This window comes from Lingula anatina, chromosome 3 (assembly GCF_051362555.1).
Source record: "Lingula anatina isolate TDL-2025a chromosome 3, LinAna3.0, whole genome shotgun sequence".
Classification (NCBI taxonomy): Eukaryota; Metazoa; Brachiopoda; class Lingulata; order Lingulida; family Lingulidae; genus Lingula; species Lingula anatina.
Window position 1 is genome coordinate 27,276,550 of NC_141769.1, and position 20,580 is coordinate 27,297,129.

Consider the following 20,580-nt stretch of genomic DNA (forward strand, 5'->3'; position numbering starts at 1 on the left):
CATATATTTATCCTCAGGAAGGAAGAAAGTGACCAGAGGAGACATGATCCGCGTTCGTGTATTTGTTGTGAATTAAGAGGTCATCTTTCTATTCTTTCACACCAAATTTTCTATTTATTCGAAACGACAATCCCAGCACTCCATCTGTAAGAAAAGTCCCCGGATGATAACACAGCAAGACGATGGTTGGAGCGGAGCGAAGATGACGAGCTTCTTTTCAAGTCTTTTAAATAAACTTTTACCAGCTAGGAGAGCAACCAGCTATGCGGAAGCGAAAGAAAACCAAGTCTTCGTTTACGGAGAAAAGACTAAGTAGGTATTGCAGTTAATTAAGAGGGTCAGTAGAGCTGAGATTGGGAGACTCGTTCCATGACTTTCAAGCTTTGCATTGACGTACACGTAAGACTGTATCCGCCGGTGTATATAAGTTTTTGCTTTTAAAAAATGTTTGCGTTCTTGATGCAGTGATCAATGGCATTTATAAAGGAGATCAGTTTATGAAATATGCATTTCGAGTATTAACTCGATAAATTTGCTCATTAACATCATAATTATTGTCTCAATTAGATGTGTCAAGCTATGATTTATTTGAACATAGCTCCCCTTAATAAAACTGTGAAGCCGGCTGTCTTGACAATAAAGACATCGAACGCATTTATATCAACGTAGCAAGCACGAATATAGGTGATAGAAATGATTTTTATCAAGTTTCCAACTCGTTGATGCCACTAGTTTTAGCGTGCAAATTATATGATATTTTATCGCTGGGTATTTAATTTGTGAAGTAGATTTTTTTGCTTGGTTTGTCAGCCCTTTGGACGAAAGATTTTCTATATATTTTTTTCTTTTCTATCTATAACTTAGTTTGCCAACAGTTAAGTTAGTTTGTTAGTTTGCCAACAGTCAACTGAGATTCTAAAGGATTTTAAGCAACATGAGATTATTTATTTTAAAAATTAATTGACCAATTATTATTATTGTTATTATTATTATTATTATTATTATTATTATTATTATTATTAATTTTCATGGTTGGAATGGTGGTCCCCCCTCCAGAGTTTTTACTCATAAATTCAAGATATTTGCCATTGTTTAAAATTTTATTTCATTATTAAAGTGCGCAGTCATCTAGTATAGCACCAGCACTTTCAAACAGTTTGGGCTTGTCGAACTTGATGTAAACTTTGGATTCATGGTAACAGGCTTATTAAAAGAATTTAACTTACAAAAAACATTAATATTATTGATGTCATTTCTCTTATAACTTAATGCTCTCCTTGAGTACATTGTTTAAAGATATGTTCTTCTGCAGATGCCAACATTTTAGAATTTCAATTAGAATCAAATCATTGCCTTAAAGACACGGAATCCTTGCCTAAAAGACATGCTGCTGATCAAAATAACTATCAGGTTTTCAAGGAGCTCCTATATTTAGCACCTGATGGTAATTGCTCATTCAAATAGCACTATAGCCAGGCCATGAGTTAGCTGTAGCCAAATCATTACTTTAAGTCAAGATGGAAGTATATATTGACAAATGTAGCACTTATGCTCAGACTGAATAGAAACTGAGTTAACTTGGGTATTTATTCTTATTGCCTGATGTATCCCTTAATCTCATTCTTATATCAGATAATTACTCACAGCAGCCACTTGAATACATGTACCAATCTGATAGAGGTCTTCATCTGGATCTCAGATGAATTGGTGTATCGAGTTACTTTTTATGCCAGTGTGTTGCATATTTTTGAAAGAAAAAAAGAGAACTAGAACAATTTCCAGTTATTAGAAACATATGAAACATGTCCTCATTTACCTTATGTGCGTTTTGCATTTTGGTAAAGGAAAGCGCAAGGGGTTAGTTACACAGAGAAACCTGTGACTAAGACCGTATTCAGATTCACGCAATGTACTAGCTGTATTATTATTAATTTTATTAATAATTAGTTAATTTATTTTGGTGAACTGCTATCGCTATTTATATGTCCTGAATTGAACCAGACTAAAAATTTTAGTCCTTAGTCTATTTTTATTCAGAACTAATACAAAGCATACACAACAACATATAAAAATAGTGTACAAAAATACTTATACACAGATATATATATGTATACAAATTTTATCAAAGAGATTTGAACTGCGTCTTTCCATTTCTCTTCCAGTCATCTGATCTGTTGTAAATGTAAACAATTTATTTACAATACTGGCATTTTGCCCTTTCTTATCAATTGTTTAGTCACCCTGGTGTATACTAAAATATCTTTTTAAAAGCAAATATTGGCTGCTAGCTGGCAGTTGGGAAATGGGTTAAATCTACAGTCTATTTTTAAATTTTTTTTCTTTCATACTGATACTTATTTTCATGTACAATGAGATAAACATGCCCCTGTTGCCTATTATTTTGTAATTAAAAAATTTTAATTACATCTCTGAAGTGTATGCACGATGAACTGTGTTTAAGCTTTTTATTTCTTTTCTTTGTCTGATAGTGATAGTCACATGCAGTGAGTTACGTGCTGTTGATGGTGACTCCACATAGCTTACTGATGCATCATGTGATCAGCTCAACTCAGTACCAAACTCGACTCATTAATAATTGTTTATTGGTTAAAACTCAAAAGTATGAGATGTTTGACTTTAGAAAATAAACTTTGTGCAGATAAATTTGATGGTTAATTACAGACAAGATTCAACAAAGGGCCATTTTGATGAAAAATTGGGGAATTAATGAAAGAAAAGGGTGCTTTGTGTATTGTGTACTTAAAAACAGGAATGAAGATCAGTGAAAACAGGATCGGTGTGGTTATCTTAATACAGAGAATCACTCACCTTATTGTATTGGTGAATATGCACAGTGCATGTGGTTAACTACTGTCCATTGTTCACTTAAAGTAAAGCATGAGTGCTTCTTTTCATACACTTGTTGTCAAAATGTGCTTTTCTTGTAGTTTGTACTTATTTCTGTAGCCGAGTAGAATGACTATTTTTTTTTTTGTTTTTGGTAATTGAGTAATTTTTCGAAAATGATTTCTCAACCCAACCTCTAGCTGTTAAGGTTGTATTTGACATTTATTTTTTGTGTAAAAGCCTAAAAGGAAAACCATAATTTCATCAAATTAAATAACGTGGAACGTCATCTACGAGGAAGTGTATTTTTCAAAATCTGAGCTGTACCTATCTGTTGGTTTCACAATTCCTTGTGTGGACAGTGATAATGTAAATGTGCCAGTCATGTATATTGCAGTTTTGCAATATGATCACCTAAATCGCTTATCGTGATTGTTATGTGAATAGAATTAGATGGAACATTGACAAAAATGAATAAGGTTGTCCTTGATTGAAATATGTGTAATCTAATCTGTGTACCTTGGTTTATTTGAATGATTACAAGTCTGCAATCAGCCAAACACTCTGTAATATCACAGCTATTTGATAACAGGTATTCAGATTAGAAATAAAAGAAACTAGTGTTGCGACACATTTGATAGGTGAATATTAACTATATACAAGTGTGTGTGTGTGTGTGTGTGTGTGTGTGTGTGTGTGTGTGTGTGTGTGTGTGTGTGTTTTGGGGGGGGGGGGCAGGACTTGTGCCATTGCATAAAATTTTAGTTGTGATTAAAAATAATTTACTTTGGTTAAAGTGAATGTGGAATGTGTTTTTCTATTTGTATATTTAATAATGACTTGCCCAAACTGTGCATTGAATGATCTCTGTGAAAATTAAAATCACAGAGATTATTTGGTGATATGAGAGAGAGAGAGAGAGAGAGAGAAAATGTGGTCACATTGATCTCGGTATAAATTAAAATCAGAGCTTATTGGGGATGAGAGAGAGAGAGAGAGAGAAAGAAGAGAAAAATATTATCAACTTCCCAAGTCTTTCATTACTGGTTTTATCACTTTTTGGGGGGAACAGTCATTACTTATTCTTTTTACAAATCATGACTTGCATTGTTGAGCTGCCTATTAATTTTAACACCTCTATCACCTGTCCTCCCACGGCCCACCTGTAGTAATTTTGATGTGGCTTTGGCTCTACTCATAAAAGCAGTGTCATGTTTGTGGGCGATCAAATTTCTCATAAAGGTATTAACAGTTTTTTTTTCTCAATAAGATAAACTTGAGTTTGTTTAGACATTTGTGTGTAGAATAAAAAAAAAAAAAAAAGAAAAAAAATCCATGTGACTGAAAGGGGATAATTGATTAAGTGAAAAATTGGACATTTTGCTGATTTAAAAACAAAAAAAGTACTGTGATTTTACTCTTTTTAAAGGATATGCACATTTCTTGTGAGCACTGTAATAGCTGGAAAGCAGTGAGCACTTCAAACTCTCAGGGATTACTTATTGTTCTGCTGGTCATGTTTGAAACTGGGAATGCCCTGATTATTTTTTTAAATACCTTTTCAATGATTTTGGCTTTGTGGAGTGGACTGTGTATTATCCAAATAGTAAATATTATTCATAACAGTTTCATAAGCATACTGTATATTTTTTTGAGAAATTGATAATCTTCATTAAAATACCATATTGTGAAATCAAAAGAAGGAGTTTAAGTTTTGGTTTTCTTCAGGATTAAAATCATGTGTCACTGACTGAGCAAGATAAAGAATTTGTCTCACTTTGTCATCTGTGATAAAAGTTCATACACACAGGTTAAATGGGTTGTTGACTTCATGATACAACCAGGGTCAAAATTACTGGTGGCAACTGTCCAAGTTCTGTAGAATAAAAGATAAAACCCTGACGAACATAGCTTGTTTTTACCAAATTCATATGTTTACACAGGTTTGATACAGATTGCAAGCCAGTGCATTTCTCCTTAATTGCAGTGTTTTATCTGAAATGTGCTTATCAAGCCAACCTATGCTGTTAACCACCTTTTACAGAAAAGTTGATCATTATACCTGGAATCCTGATTTTGGGTTTCCTCTGCAGTTTGAACATATAGGGCACTATTTATTCTATTTTTCAAAGTGGGAGGAGTAATTAAAGAAAAAAAAAAACGTTGCCGTATTTTATCAGTGAAGAGGAGTATTTAGTCTCCACCCTCTGTTATCAGTTTCAATCCTGATATACGGCAGGTAGATTAATCCAAATCATTTAAAAGATAGCGACAAGGGGGTCATGAAGTCAAAATTGTCCAAAAATATAAATCTGTTTAAAAAGTGAGGATTTTATCCAGTGTAGACAAATTGGAAATGTTTTAACTTGTATATAGAAGTTCTAAGAACTGTAAATATTAAGATATTTTAAGAAGGATGAAAAATTCACTTTTCTGAAGGCGTATGTTTCATGTCCGAAGAATTCTCTACCTTGGCCATTCATAAACCTCCACACCATTTTTAAGGTGGTCAGGTGTCTTGTAAAACTGTCTGGACATTTAAAGGTATTAAACTGCCCAGACAAACTGTACATTTCTGCCAATTATATGGTGATAAGAAGGATATAAATACAGGGGCAGTATGGAAGTTCTTTTCTCAAGTGGGTGTCCCTTTGATGATATCGTTAGGAATGAATTCAGTACACAGATGTTATTTAGATATGCCAAAATTTAATCAATGATTAACATCTTGTGCAGATTTTTGAGTAAAATGTACTTCTATCTGTGATAGGAAATTCATTAATGGTTACTGTAACAAAATCCATTGTCTCCCTTCAATCAAAGGGACCATTCCCACAGACATTTGGATCCATCTATCTCCCTGGGGAGTTTCACTAAATTGCTGTCAACTTAACTGGCTTAAATGTCTGTCATGCCTAGTAAAGCTGTTAGGGGGTAATTATCTCAACCCTCTAGCTGATTCATTAGGCGTGACAGACATTTAAGCCGGTTAGTTGACAGCAATTAAGTGAGACTCCCCAGGGAGTTAGATTGATCCAAATGGATCGATCTAAGCATGGGAACCCAGTCAAAGTTACCAAGAAATGATATTATAACTGGTTCATTGATGCTGCTGCTTTGTACAGTTATTCTTAGAATACTTTCTTAAATTTACAGTGTTGGTCTTCTTATAGGCTAAACACTGGAATAACTTTTGACTGTGGCTTCAAATTAGTTTTGAATGATTATTATAAAGAAATTAAAGAAAAAAAATGGTAGTTTGATGCCAGTTTTTTAAGTTCATAATTTTAACTCTGACATAGCATATTCCTGGTGTCTATAGACATCTTTTTAGTTAAAATACTAATTTATCACAGGTCATGATAGCCCTGAATTACTTTTTATGTGCAGACACTACTTAGTACATGTTACCATCAGATGCACCTAACTGGATAGTTGTAGTGAGAGCTGTAGTAAGTGTTGTGCACATTTTCTTACTCAATGATCTGTTTTTGTTTCTAGAAACCTCCTGACATTGTACAGAAAGATTTCTGGTGGATGTGACCTGCTCAGTTATAAACAACTCCAGGCAGCTCTCTTTGACCTCGGCATTCATTTATTGCCTTCACAAGGTAAGGGAAAAACGGAAGTTAAAGTAAACAAACAAATAAACAAGTATCAACCAGATGGCAGCTGGCAGTTGAGGACTCATTGCCAAAGAAACTTTTGTTCTATAGATGTAGATTGATCCAACCCTGCAGGAACTCTTGCTGAACGCAATCAGATTAATTGTTTAACACGCCTCCTTGTGTTGAGTAGATACAGAGAAGATGGATATTATATAAGCATTATGGAAACGAGGAGGAATGTTAATATGATTGCATTCAGCAAGAGTCCCCATGGTGCTGGATGGATCTTTACAGAATTATAGTTTTATTGGGAATTTTTAGCACTAAGGATCTTCACTTTAATCCTTTACATTAATTTTTGTCTGAATTCTCTGAATTAGTTAGATGGAATACATGCTAACACACAATCAGAAAATGAAACCGTGGTTTGAAACTGGTAAATGACAAATTTCAAATGTTTCATATATTAATTTCAAATAAGTAGAAACAAAAAGTACAAGCTAGCACAAAGATTTGGACATGGGTACCGTAATATGCAGTCATTTTCAAGTCTTCAGTTCACTCACTGTAAAGATCAGCTGTGCACCAGTTTCATATTTTGGGAGCCCTTTGGCCAGTATGGTATATAACTCCATTTTCAGGCAACATTTTACAGCTTCATGTAATTAGCACATTTCATGAAGAAAATTGAAGGATATGTAACACTGTGTTATATCCCCTGAAGACAGTGAGGCTTATTGGAGAAGAGCTCTGTGGAAAAGAAAAAACCAATAAGTTATCGAAAAAGATTAACTCACGAGAAGTTCTCGACTTATCTTGTCAAGCTTCATATTATAATCTTCTACTTGTAATTTGATAAGAAACATGCATTTACAAGAAGTCATTTTTTTCTTGCCTGTGCCCAGCTCAAGAGAAATTTTGTCTAGGTCTCAAATTGAGTTTTTCCAGGCAGTAAACATATTTGGTCGATGTGGGTGTATAGACGGTGCAATGTAGGAGTAAGTGTTGGTATAGTATGAAAGTAGGCGTCTAATTGCTTGGTGGGCAACAGATATGGTGGCTGGCCATGGGTGGTGGTGCAACGGGGAGACTTCTTCTAAACATACTTCTAGATTAAATGCCTGCTTCTTGTTATTTATTACTGTTCAATCTGTTGCTTATTCAACCTCTCTCTTTTTTATACAGACCAAACATGCTGAAGAACATCTGTTGTTGTTATAGGCATTCTCTTCTAATGATGTAGATCTTTTCATAGATAACCCTGCTCAGGAGCGGGGGCAGAAGTTAAAGAAATTGGTATCTTGAGTTTTGTGGTAAAAAAGCTTCAGCTGTGAGCCCAGGGTGCTTTAATATTAGGAGTGTCTTAAGTACAGTAGTGGATATCAAAGGGTTACTTGTGGAAATATGGAGTAAGTCCATTTTTTCCAGACTTCATGATTAATGTAAAACATATATGTATTTAGAGTTACCTTTCAAGAAATTTCAAATTTCTTCTTCAATCATGCCTTGTTTTTTAACTTAGAAGGACTAACCTAATCTATGTTTTTAGGGGGTGGGAGGGTAGTTGAAAATATCCTTGTTTACCTTCATCTAATGCAACCTAGTCTTGAAGATTGGATAAACACTTGAAATGTGTACTGTTCATGGAAAACTCTTATCTAAGTAATTGCTAGGTGCCAGCAACTCAGCTGATTAAAAAGATGTACAACTGCTAGAGTTTCTGAAGCATGTGCGCAGAGACTCCCACCACCCTCATTAAATTGTAATTATAGGTGAAACGCAGATGTCTTCTGGCATTTTTACCAAGAGAACTGCCAAGAGTTTAAAGCTTTTGTGATTTTTCTTAGTTACTACATATACGTATTTATCATTCAAGATGTACTGAATGTGTAAAGGGCATTTTCATATTTTTTAACCCTGAATAATTGGCTTTTTTTCCCACCAAATATTCACATAGTTTTAACTCTCTTAAGGGATCATTCCCAGACCCTATCGTACAAACTCTGGATCGATCTATGTCCAAGGGAATTGTGGCTAAATTGCAATCAATGTAAGTGGCTTAGATGTCTGTCATGCCTATTGATGCTACTAGAGGGTAATTAATTATCGTTAAGCAGCTTCAGTAGGCATGCCAGACATCTAACCCGCTTCAGCTGAAAGCAATTTAATGAAAAACCCCTTGGAGATGGATCAATCCTGTTAGATCGATCTAGGTATGGGAACACAGTCAAAGAGAAAGCTTAGATTAACATGGTCTGGTAGTCATATGGTGGTTGCAAGGAAGGAGGATTTATCTTCATTTGGACAGCCACTCTACTGTTCAGTAGAAATTTGTAAGTTATTTATTACCAGAGATTTATGGATTTAAAGAGGGAAGGTTTAAATTTTGCTGTATCTTACTACTATCTATCTACCTTGAAACTGATGCACCTCTCTATGGCAAGGCTGTGTTACTTTGAAGATGATGTTCAATTAACCTTTGTATCTTTGACATTTTCAAACTTTGAGAGCAGTGGATGTAGGAGGTGCTAACTGTATATAACTTGAACACTCCAGTTGCGTTTCGCTTGAAAGATTTTGTCAAAGGATTATCAAACACCCAAAATATGCTCAGTTTCTTATTTTTGAATTTTTTCTCTGGTTAATAAGGATCTGAAATGAATGAAATTTTTCCAGTTCTATTTTTACTTTTCATGGGTTTCTGTGAATGCCAGCATGAATTATTCTTAACCTGAAGAATATCTCTTTTGCTTGCTTACCTTAGCAGAAGGTTTAAGGCGCACCCAAGAATGATGGTTTTTAAATTAGAAATTTCCTTTTTATTCCAGCATTCCAGCTACTTCATGCCAATAAGTGCCTTAAATCTGAAGGTCATGTGACCTTTGGAGAGTTTTGTATTATGGTGGATACCATCCAAGAGCAGCATAAGGGGAGGTGGGTACCTCTGTCTCTCGCACGCACACACACACACACACACACACACACACACACACGGGCACACATAATGCATATATACAATTGAGCACTCCCCCCCCCCCTCATCCCTAACCCCACACACAACCCATCGAAAATAAAAGATAAATTCAACTTGAATAATTCTTATTTAGTGAAAATAAAGTGCATGATTTGTCTCAAGATATTTTACCACTAGTTACATGGACTTTGATTTTGGACTGTGATAAAAAAAGTGTTTATTTTCAGAGATCTCAGGGAATTACAAAGACAGAATTCATCCAAGAGACAAATTCGCAAGAAAACATCAGGTATGTAATCCTTTAATTTGTGGAATGCACATATGACATACTTTGAATTGTTGCCTTGAAAAACATACAGTGACTATTTAACAATAGTAAGAAGTCTTTGAATACTACATAATTAGTGACATATCAGTCTGGCAAGAAAACTTTAAATTGTGTTACATATTTGTGAAAAGAGAATACATGTAAGATATTTGTATCATAAGGATAATTTACATATTAATGTTAATTTTTGTTTCATTTTTAAGGTCTAGGACATGAATGTCAAAGTAAGTGTGGTTTGCATGCTTTCTCTTACTCATATTTTTGAAAATCTGCAAAAGACTAATTTTTTTTCCAAAATATAACCAGAATAGGTCAGAGTTATGATATCTATACAGACGATTTTTAAAATTTTTCATGTATGTATGTCATTAATGGATTCTTAAATACTTTGATTGTAGTGAAATCTCAGTTAAGGAATGGCAATATCAGATTTCTTCCTTTTAAGTAGAATGGTATTTACAGTCTTTTGTATTTTACATATGATTTTAAAATATTTCAGTTTTTCTTGGTGGCTCATGTAACCCAACCACTTGGAGAAAAGATGAAGCCGTCCCTTATCTAGAAGCGAATAAAATTTCATATTTCAATCCAGTGAGTATCTTGTTAACACCAATTAGCACAAACTTCTTCTTAAGGATGTAGATAACAGGGGTAGCTATCTTCTAAACCGGCCAAGATATACCAACATGTTACATATCAATAGAAAGCTTATTTCAACAGCTCTTCATTTCATATCCTTATTTTATTATGTAATCGTTACGTAATGAGATATAATGCTTAATAGGTGTGCTCAACATGATCTTTACACCTTAAAAACTAGAAGTCCACTACAAATGGACATGTGTAGACAGCTTGACTCATGAGCCCTCATAGGGATCAACAAGAATGCGCCTCAAATTAGCGATATGTGTTAAATTAGCAGAGATATCAAAATAAACTTGGTTTCCAGTTCAACGAGACCCCCTAGTCTAACTAAAGCATGCCTAAGTTGAAAACGGAGCTGATGTTATGAAATCCCAGACACATACTTTCAGACAAACCTTAGATCTAACGAATGAATACCAGCTTTCATCAGTTGAAAGTTCTAATTAATTTTGACACTGGTCTATATCGTTCTCTTGAAGCCATAAACTGAAGCAGAGAAATCAGCCTTTTAGTGCTCCCCGGAGATTCCAACGTTATATAATCAGTGAGCTGCATTGGCAAGCTGTGAAATTTAGTTATTTATACTGGTTCAGCCCTCTACTCACTGCCTATGTAACTGTCACTATGTCTTTCATCCATTTTCAACATTAATATTGAACATTTTCAACCGGAGGCCCCCTCCATGCATTGACAGCAGCCACCATGTTAGTTGTGACGTCAGCATTCTTCACCACGTGACACCTAGGGGGAGTGCCTTTGCCCATATACGTCTCATCTATATGTCTGCTTTTTAAAGCTTTAATAGATCGTCAGAATTAAGTTCACTGATAAATTCAAAATGAAAAGTATTGTTTGGCAAGTGAAAGCGCGACGTTACTCACAGAATGTGATAGGCTTAGCAGCAATCTAGTATGGGAAATATACAGCTGCACAGTGGAGCTGCCAATCAAACACATATATGGACAAGTGTGACCTACTTTAAAACTCAGACACGCTACCACAGGGGTAAATCAGCAATTAGGCTAAAATTACGGGTTTATTTGTAAACTTCCATTATTTTAAGATAGGCTGATATGTAGTTGATATTTCATCTATCTAATACTGACAAATTCAGAAAAACACCCAAATTTTGACAATTTACTGTTATCTACATCCTTAATTTGAACTACAGTGATGTTGATAGTTAGCCTTATCAGCAATGTTCATTGCTTGCACGTTTATACTCCATATTATTATTGAGTTAATGTTTGCTTTGTAAAAGGAAGGTTCAAATGTATAAATGAAAATACCAGCAATTACAATTCCCTCCATGAAAGAAAATTTCTTTTTTTATTGTATCTCAAAAGACAGAGCCACAAACAAGATGAGTAGCTTATGTAGTCTGATATTTTAAATGTTGTCAGTTACTGTAACAGTAGAGAGTTTATGTCAGCAAGTCATCATGTTGTTTTTCATACGGTTCAAGATTGAAGTTTCACATGTTTCTATGGCTATTATACCACCCCCTCCCTCACTCCATGTAAAATATGACTGGGTTCCCATGTCTTGATCGATCCATTTGGATGTATGAGATGTATGAGTCTCACTAAATTGCTATCAACTTAACTGGCTTAAATGTCTGCCACGCCTCCTGAATCAGCTAGGGTAAAGATAATTACCCCCTAACAGCTTTACAAAGCGTGACAGACATTTAAGCAGATTAAGTTGAAAGCAATTTACTGAGACTCCCCAGGGAGATAGATCGATCCAAATATCTGTGGGAATGGTCTCTCTATATGAATGTCTGTCTCATACATCTCATACATCTGGTTTGTGATTTCAGCAAGTCTGTGATTGGACTCCTGATCTGATAGAAGCTGAAGACAAAGCCAAGCAGGATGCCATGATCTTGTTCTTTGTTATAGACAGCAAGACACGTTCTATCACCTCAGTTGTAGAAGCTGCCTATCTGGCAGGTGGGTCCCATACACCATTTTTATTCACTTTTGCAGTCCGTGAATGGCTGCCTGTATTTGCCCTGAGCTTTTCAGCCCACAGGTCATTTGGACTAGTAGAGCTTTGAGACTACTAATCCTGGTGAAATTTCCAGAGATGAAAGCTAAATATAATGGAGAAATAATATAAAAAACATAGAATATAATAATATATATTATTATATTAATAATAGATAAAATTTAAAAAAAAACAAACAAACTATTTTATGTTTACACCAGACCTTTTGGTCTTGACTAGCAACTTTGAATGATAATTTTTTGTGCTAGTCTTAGACCCCATTCCCAGAGATTAGATCGATCTACTTTAGATCAACCTTACTCCCTGGGGGTTCACGCTAAATAGCTGTCAGCCGAGCGGGCACGAAAGTTAATTACCCCGTTACAGCTTGTAGTAGGCGGGACGGACATTTAAGCCGGATTATTTGACAGTAATCTAGTGAGACTCCCCGTGGGGATAGATCGATCTAAAAGCTCTGGGAATACGCCCTTATACCATCTGCTAGTCAGTAGTCCTTGGGTGTTATTGAATGCCACAGAATGAACTCCTGAAATTGACTCTTGAGGTGTGTAAGTATATATAGTGTTTTTATATCTTAAAAGTAATGCAGAGCGGGATGCAGTGTGAAGGCATAAGTTTTGATAGCAAAAAAAAAAATTAGGAGTAGTAGGAGAACAGGGATGGGAAGGATGTATGCATGACGCTTTATTCATTATATTTAATTTTTAGGTTAAATATAATGAATTATTATAATAAATATAATAAAATATTATAAAATATTAAAATACCAGTTCCAATCTAATGACACATCACAAGTTTCTGATTTTAGAAACACTGTATTATTGGGTATTTTTAATCCTAGTTATATTTTTCAGGCTCAGGCAGGCAGATGGTTTTGGTCATCACCGGAGAGCCAGAAGAACCAGCATACTCAAAATCAAAGATGGGCAGGTGAAAATATGAGATTTTTTTTTGTGTGAAATTCAAAGCTTGTTTTGTTTGTGTTTGGTCTGTGGCACAGCATAAAAATAAAGCGTACAAACTAGATATCGCAAAAGAAAAATCCATGAATCATAGTTTCTTATATTTCATGACAACTTTTGTTGCACAACAATCAGAGCATAAAATAAAGACATTTATTTTGTTGATTTTGACTAAATGTATTTTTTTCAGGAATTCTTCTATAAAGGAGTTTGAAGATTTGGACTATAGCCGCTCCATCCTGCAGTACTTGGCAGACAAACAGGGAGTCCCTGTTTTCAGTGTTGTCAAAGACGCCTTGGACTGTGCTAATATTTTAACCAAATGGGTAAAGCTCAATTCCAAATTTTTTAATAAATAGGTGATGGAATCTTAAAAATTTTATAAACTTTTAAGCATAAAATTTGGAAATGCTTTCACTACAAAATTGAGATTTTTAAAATGACTTTTTGTAGGTTTTGAACAATTGAAAAATCATTGAGTCAGACATGGGTAATGTTTTGTGACATCTGAATATTTTTATGGAACAAAGCACAACACTGCACTAAGTGCATTCAGCGAAGCAAATTACTGTCTTTGGATTGTCTTTTCTATGTGTAACCCTTGTGGATTTCTTTTGTTGTAGATGCCTTTTGAAGTTGCTGATATATATTGAGAGTATCCCAACTGTAATTTTTTCAGACTCAAGAACTGGTCGGTCCAGGACGCCGTATGAGACATGGCTGCACCTTCACTGATTTGGGAGCCATTGAGTGCTCGATTAGGTAAAATTGTGTATCTGTTTCGTGTCTGTACATGTGCAAGCCTTGCTGTCTACTTATAACTGTGTGATGTCAGATGCCTCTCCTGTGACTTGGTACTATTGATCTTTTTTTTCCCTGGTATCTTCACTACTTTTGATGGGGGTGTTGAAACATGAGTCAAAGTTTTTATAGAACAGAGAAATAAGGTTAGCTATATGTGTTGAGTAATTTGTACATTTGATTGATTTCAGAATGCTGACTCTTCTTCCTACTCTGGTTGAATTGTACAACTCTTGTAAGGCAAATGTTACTTCATGCAGAAAAAATACTTCATTGTCTCCATTAAATGCTTTCTATAGATGCTTTACTTGAATAGTCAAACCTTGAAACTTTTAGATGCACAGAAAGCAAGTATTTTTGGTTAAGTTAAAACTCTTTATAATTAATATACCATTGAATATTATGTTCTTTTTTTAGAGCAATAAAGCAAGCTTTTGAACTCTGTGATAAACAGAACTCAGGGACTCTAGATTTTAAGGGTGTAACTCGCGCTTTTAAGCAGGTTACAAAAGAAGTTCTGAGCACAGATCTGGTGTCTGCTATCATTAAGAATGTCAGCAGTAAAAGATTCACATTGGACGAGTTTTGCTGCTTATTTACGGAATTCAAACACTGGGTGAGTTCTTGACAAAAGGGTATAAATATTTTATAAATTTTTTTGTGGAGCAAACATTTTGTTAATTGTTTGATTTACACTTTTAGGATATATTTTCAGCAAATGCATTCTCCTTTTTTGAGCCATCCTATGAGTGTCTAAAAGGGAGATTTCACATTTAACATATGTAGTCAAATTATGGGTATTTAAACTTCTCATAGACTGTTTTATCCTGTTAGTCCCTTACCTATTGTTTGCACATTTGTTGCAATCAAATAACTAACATCTGTCAGTTTTTGACTCTGTATTCTTTTTTTGTAAGATATAAAACTCTTGCTTTAAGATGAAATGTCTGTTTCTTTAAATACATGTAACTTTTTATTAGAAATTTGGGGAGGTAGGGATTTCTGTAACAATATAGACAAAATATATTGTTTGCAGAAAAGTGAATTAAAATTATTGCCGAATATATGTTAGTATGCAAACCTGAACATTTTTCTGTGTTTCTTACTTTTTTAAGAGAAGGAAAGAATCTTTGAATGAACAAAATGGTCTGATGAAGGTCTTCAGTCCATCTAGTAAGTAGATAAGATAATGTTTTGTTGTTGTAAAGAAAGTGTTTGGGTGTATGTTTAAAAGTTGCGATGTAGTCCACTAACATATAGGCCTGAAGATCTTAACTGGATACTTTGTCATATCCAATATAATCAGTGGCATGTTCACTGGGAAAAACAACTTTATGGTATATAGTTTCTTCAGTAAGACATTTGAAAAAAGAACGTTGCAGTATATTTCAATTAAGTGTGATTGTTAATATTTAAATGAAAGTAGGCCAACGCATTTGAGAATTTAGTGCATGAATTTAATATTTATTCCCATTATCTGAATAGTTCGATGTTCCCTCTTTCAGGATGGTTTAAGCAGCCGTGTATGGCCCCGCGGACGTTCAGTTGCGATGCTAGCACAATGCATTACGTGCCTGCGTCCGTGGTGGATGTTTACGTGGCTGGTAGCTGTGGCACCAACAACTGGAGAAATACCATTGTGCTACCCTTGTTCAGGTAGGCTGATATTCTAGCAAAGGAAATATTGATGGGAATTATCTGATGTAGTTTAAAATCTTGCGTCTTAGCATAAAACCTAGATAATTCTTGCAGGTTTTAAAGGAGAGTGGGGCCAGATATAACGTGTGAAACATTAAGAAAGGAAACCTGACAGAATTTATCCACAGTTATTTTTCTGGTGGTTTTCTCTTAAGTTCTGTTGTGTCAGTCTACTATAATGTACAGCATAGTAAGAATTCTCCATATTTTGAGTATCAGTTTTGTATTGCTCTCTAACAGGGTTTTCCTGGCACAGATATTCAGTGCCCTTATTTCTGAAAAGCTGGCCCCACCTTACTCAGTTACATTTTGTTTAATATATTTGGAAAAAGGGAAACACTTTTAGTGATACTATTCGTACAGGATTATTAATGATACATGAGATAATTTGCTCTTCAGGGAAAAAGGCATGACCTATCTTTGCTCAGAGACACTAAGCGAGCGGGACACAATTGAGAAGAACCGGTGTCGTCTGCTGCTCTACGTGATAGAGGACAACACCATGGGGACAGTGGACATGATGGAGGTACACACAGGGGAGGAATTTTATGAGCATTCTGATCTAATATTGCTATTTGTTACTCTTTAGTTTAAGGGCCACTGCAATGGAATTTTCCATCAAAATGTATTGTCAGAGATTCCCTCCATGCGTTTGAAAATCCTCCACATTCATATGTTTTTCCTGCAAAGCTTATTACATTTCCCAGTTTAGACTATAAAAACCAATAAAATCCTTTAGATAAAAATTAATCCGAAGTTTACTTTGTGTGGTTGTTATCTTCTGAGCCTCATCGTGTAGCCATTGCCTTGCCAGTTTGTTAACGTCTGTACAGTATTGTACACAGCACAGGTCTGCAATTGTGTGAAAATCAGGCAATGAGCGTGATGGCGGATGTCATTTATAATGACTGGCCAGTCTTGTAAACTAAAGTATTAAATTTAATATGGCATAATTCATCAAATTGAAGTGCAAGGACGGGTCAAGCAATAATTTGTGAGTAGGAGAAATTTGCCCTTTGCCCTGGGAAAATTCAATTTGGTGGGAAAATCCTATGGAGTGTCCCATTTACATTTGTTTTAAGATTGAGAGTATCTCACACACACACACACACACACACACACATTGGGTCATTCATAGTTGAAAATCACACTATTCATAATTACTGTCATAGACTGCCTTGTTAAGTTAAAATGTACCATAAAAAACAGACTGTCACTCTTTTAAACCAGTACTCACACAGTTATTGATAATGTTATGATATATTAACTTCCTTGGTCTGTCTTTCAGATTGGCTATGACATAGGCCAGGGCTATAACCTGATCCTCAGCATTGAGAATATGGCTCAGGACTCAGTTGTTCAAGGGATCTCTGTATGTATATTTAAACTGTTGTTTATTTGATAAAAAATATGACAACAGTGAACTCCAACAAAATTTGCATGGTAGAATGGCCCAGGCTAATAAGACGAAGATATTGCAATTGATAAAGTGTAATTCTATTTTAGAATGAAGTAAAGAAAGAATTGCCTTTTTCCTTGAATTACTGAAATAGAAGTGAGATAAATATCCTTTGACGGGTGCAAAATGTCTTTTGAAATACAAATGGTAAAAATAATATTAATTGTATTGTATTATACTGTAGTTGTCTCGTGGAGCAGTAAAAGATTACAACCGTAGCCGTATGTACTTGGCTGACCTGGCAGCGAGAGAAGGAATCCCAGTATTCAGCAGTATAGAGGAAGCGGCCAAACATGCAGTGGAGAAAGTGCAGTTCCTCAGAGAGCATCCAAGTCCACGTCCAGGTCTGGAAAGGGCAAGGTCATGTGAAGACTAAGGTCAAGGTCAATTGGAAAGGGCAAGGTCATGTGAAGACTAAGGTCAAGGTCAATTGAGAACCTAGGTCATGGCTATCTGATGACTAAAATCACTGGTATCAGAACAAACGAACAACCTGGATTTGAAAATAAATGATCAGTTGAAGACTGCAAGCATTGGTAATGGAGCACTTAGTGCTTTGTTTGTTTTACATTTCATTACCAATGCCAAGTGGTAAAGGTAATGCCGTAACTTATATTTCTTTTATCCATCTGAATTTCTGGGTGTCCATCTACTAGCATGATAACTCTTTAAATAAAGGCCAAACGTTGTTAGATATTACCAATTTACAGGGACATAGACAAGTTGGCAGGAACTACAGTTCCTGTGAATTTTGAAAATCATTCAAGTTGTACATGGGCCACCAGGGCAACTCAAATAGTAAGCATTTCTGTTCTATTATTTATAATAAAATTGCCTTAATACTTTCCTCCTTGGCAGAGGTATGAACTCTTTGAGTGCCCCTCATGTTATTTATTTTATTTATTTATTTATGTATTTATTTATTTATCTTTTGATACAGTGCTTTGAAGTACATACAGTTCTTGTTTACTTGGAATAAACAGTGTGATTTCAAGACTTACATGTCAAGGGGAAAATCCCTTTTTATTTTCCTTAGGCAGCAGAGGAAAAGAAACACTGTGATATATACATACAAACATATATATGATCTGATTTAGGGTGTGTAGGGTTTGAGTGAAAAGTTTCATGGTCGTTTGATCAGACAAGAAATGGGAAGTTTGCACTCCCTATATTGTGTTATTATTGAATATATATTGATAAAACATGTAATGGTTAATTTATGAAAAGATTGCTCATGAAATGAAAATAGTAATATATAAATATAGGTAATAGAAGCTTGTGTCAAGCTCATTCTTTAAATTCATTGGTTTGAAGTGATCTCAGCTTGTTAAATGGAAGACAGTGGATTGGGGGAATGGGTTTTCATATCACCTTTCCCTGATCCCAGTACTTATTTTGATTCAAATAAAACAGAGATTGGGTTAAAAACAGCAAAATGGAGGTAATATCCACAGGAATATGAGATCTATGCAAGAGGTAGCTATCCACATGGGACCTTAGAGAATAACAAGTTTTGAATATATAGAATTAAACAGCTAAGTGGTTCAAACTTTGTGGAAGTAACCTTTGAATTATTTCATCTTTCAAATGTACAGGTGATTGATTTTCGATTGAATATTACTTTTGAAGTATTAGATGTGTGTTATGTAGTTATGTACATACCCTTTTAGGGTGCATTCCCAGAGATTTAGATTTAGATCAACCTAACTCCCTGGGGGTTCACACTAAATTGCAGTCAGCCTAGTGCGCACCATAGTTAATTACCCTCTTAAAGCTTTTAGTAGGTGGGACAGATGCTTAAGCCGGCTAAGCTGACAGTAATCTAGTGAGACTCCCCACAGGGATAGATCGATCTAAAATCTATGGGAATGGGGTCTTAAATATGACAAGGGTTATTGTTATGTTTGGCATGGCCAGATGAATTTGATAAGATACATTTCTAAAGCTAGTCTCAGTGTATGGCTGCAACTAATTCTAAAATTACCTAGTGTAAATAACACTTCAAGAAAAGAAAATCGCTCAAATTCCATTTTCTAATATGTTGTTAACTATTTTTCCCCACAGAAATGCTGATATGCAAACAGAACCAGCAATGATGTTAGATGTACATCTAAAGGTTTGAAGTTTTGGTGCTGGGTTATATTGAAAAACTAAATGCTGTTGAATGGAATTGTCATTTCATAAAATTTGTAAATTGAAAAATTGTATATAACTGGGAAGAGATTTTTTTCTTTTCAACTTAATAAGAGGAGAATGTTTGCTCTGGAAAGGCATGCTGTGGAATTTGGAAACCTTTTTTTTTTTTTTTACACTTTATTTAAAACAGCATGATGTGGGTACACATGAAGGCGTGAGATTTTTATCACTTAAACTATACAGTTCATTATTTATGGTGTGATTTCAGTTTTTGTTTATTGTAATGCACCTTTAATCCTGTATCCTCACTGATTCATGCTCTTGTAATTATTTTAGTTAAAATACAGTGAGAATGGTGGGCATTTTGATAAGGTTATTTTTCTGAAAAGTTTAAAACTATGACTGATATATATATATATATATATATATATATATATATATATATATATATATATGTATGTATGAATAAGAATTGCATATCAGCATCAAGTTTTGCTCTTTAGTTGCATGTTCCCCCAAGGCAAAAAAATTCCCCCATAACAGGAAAGAAAAAAAAAAATTCGTTGGCTGCTGTATATTATACATTCTCTTGTATTGATGAAAGCAATACATTGTTAACATGAACATACATATTTGACTAGTGAAAACTAAGAAAATTCATTTGAAGGATTTGTTAATAGTTCAAATAGAGAATTTCAAGGACTTGGCCAAGGTCATATGTTGAAGGTAAAGTGTCTTGAAAATTTAGTTAAAATGGTGAAACGTCCAAACCTTGTGGTAAAGTATAAGCATGCAAAATGTTGAAATTCAAGCAGTGCAGTACCCATTTTGTTTGGTAACTTACAATATATAGTGTACAAGAACTGTAATAAAAACCAAATTTCTTATACCATCATCAAAGGATCCAGACTTGATTTTGACTTTTGACCAACTTTCCTTTTGATGAAATTAACTTTTATAATTTTTTTTTAGCCTGGCATCTCCAAAACTAGAACAGATACACCCATAGTTAATATAGAACATGAATGGGAAATCCTATAAATCGGAGAAGTTACCCTTAAATTTGCCCCATTTCCTTAACTGTAAAAACACAGGAACGGTAAATGGCC

The 20,580-nt window shown here is 34.7% G+C and overlaps 1 protein-coding gene across 3 annotated transcripts; it reads left to right on the plus strand.

The window, feature by feature from the left end:
• Positions 1 to 2: 2 nt before the first annotated feature.
• On the plus strand, positions 3 to 20,374 carry LOC106167944 (uncharacterized). 3 transcript variants are annotated; one of them, XM_087009264.1, is made up of 18 exons: positions 3 to 312; positions 6,349 to 6,458; positions 8,669 to 8,788; positions 9,284 to 9,389; positions 9,657 to 9,718; positions 9,961 to 9,981; positions 10,257 to 10,348; positions 12,225 to 12,357; positions 13,270 to 13,345; positions 13,568 to 13,703; positions 14,057 to 14,139; positions 14,596 to 14,794; positions 15,294 to 15,351; positions 15,684 to 15,834; positions 16,276 to 16,402; positions 17,165 to 17,248; positions 17,520 to 17,695; positions 17,738 to 20,374. In XM_087009264.1, exons 1-18 carry the CDS (start codon positions 164 to 166, stop codon positions 17,751 to 17,753), a joined length of 1,899 nt encoding a protein of 632 aa, XP_086865390.1. In that variant the 5' UTR covers positions 3 to 163; the 3' UTR covers positions 17,754 to 20,374. The 3 variants fall into 3 exon arrangements, with proteins under 3 accessions (XP_086865390.1, XP_086865389.1, XP_013402305.2); XM_087009263.1 differs by having other exon boundaries at positions 17,520 to 20,374; XM_013546851.2 differs by lacking the exon at positions 8,669 to 8,788 and having other exon boundaries at positions 17,520 to 20,374.
• Positions 20,375 to 20,580: the final 206 nt, after the last annotated feature.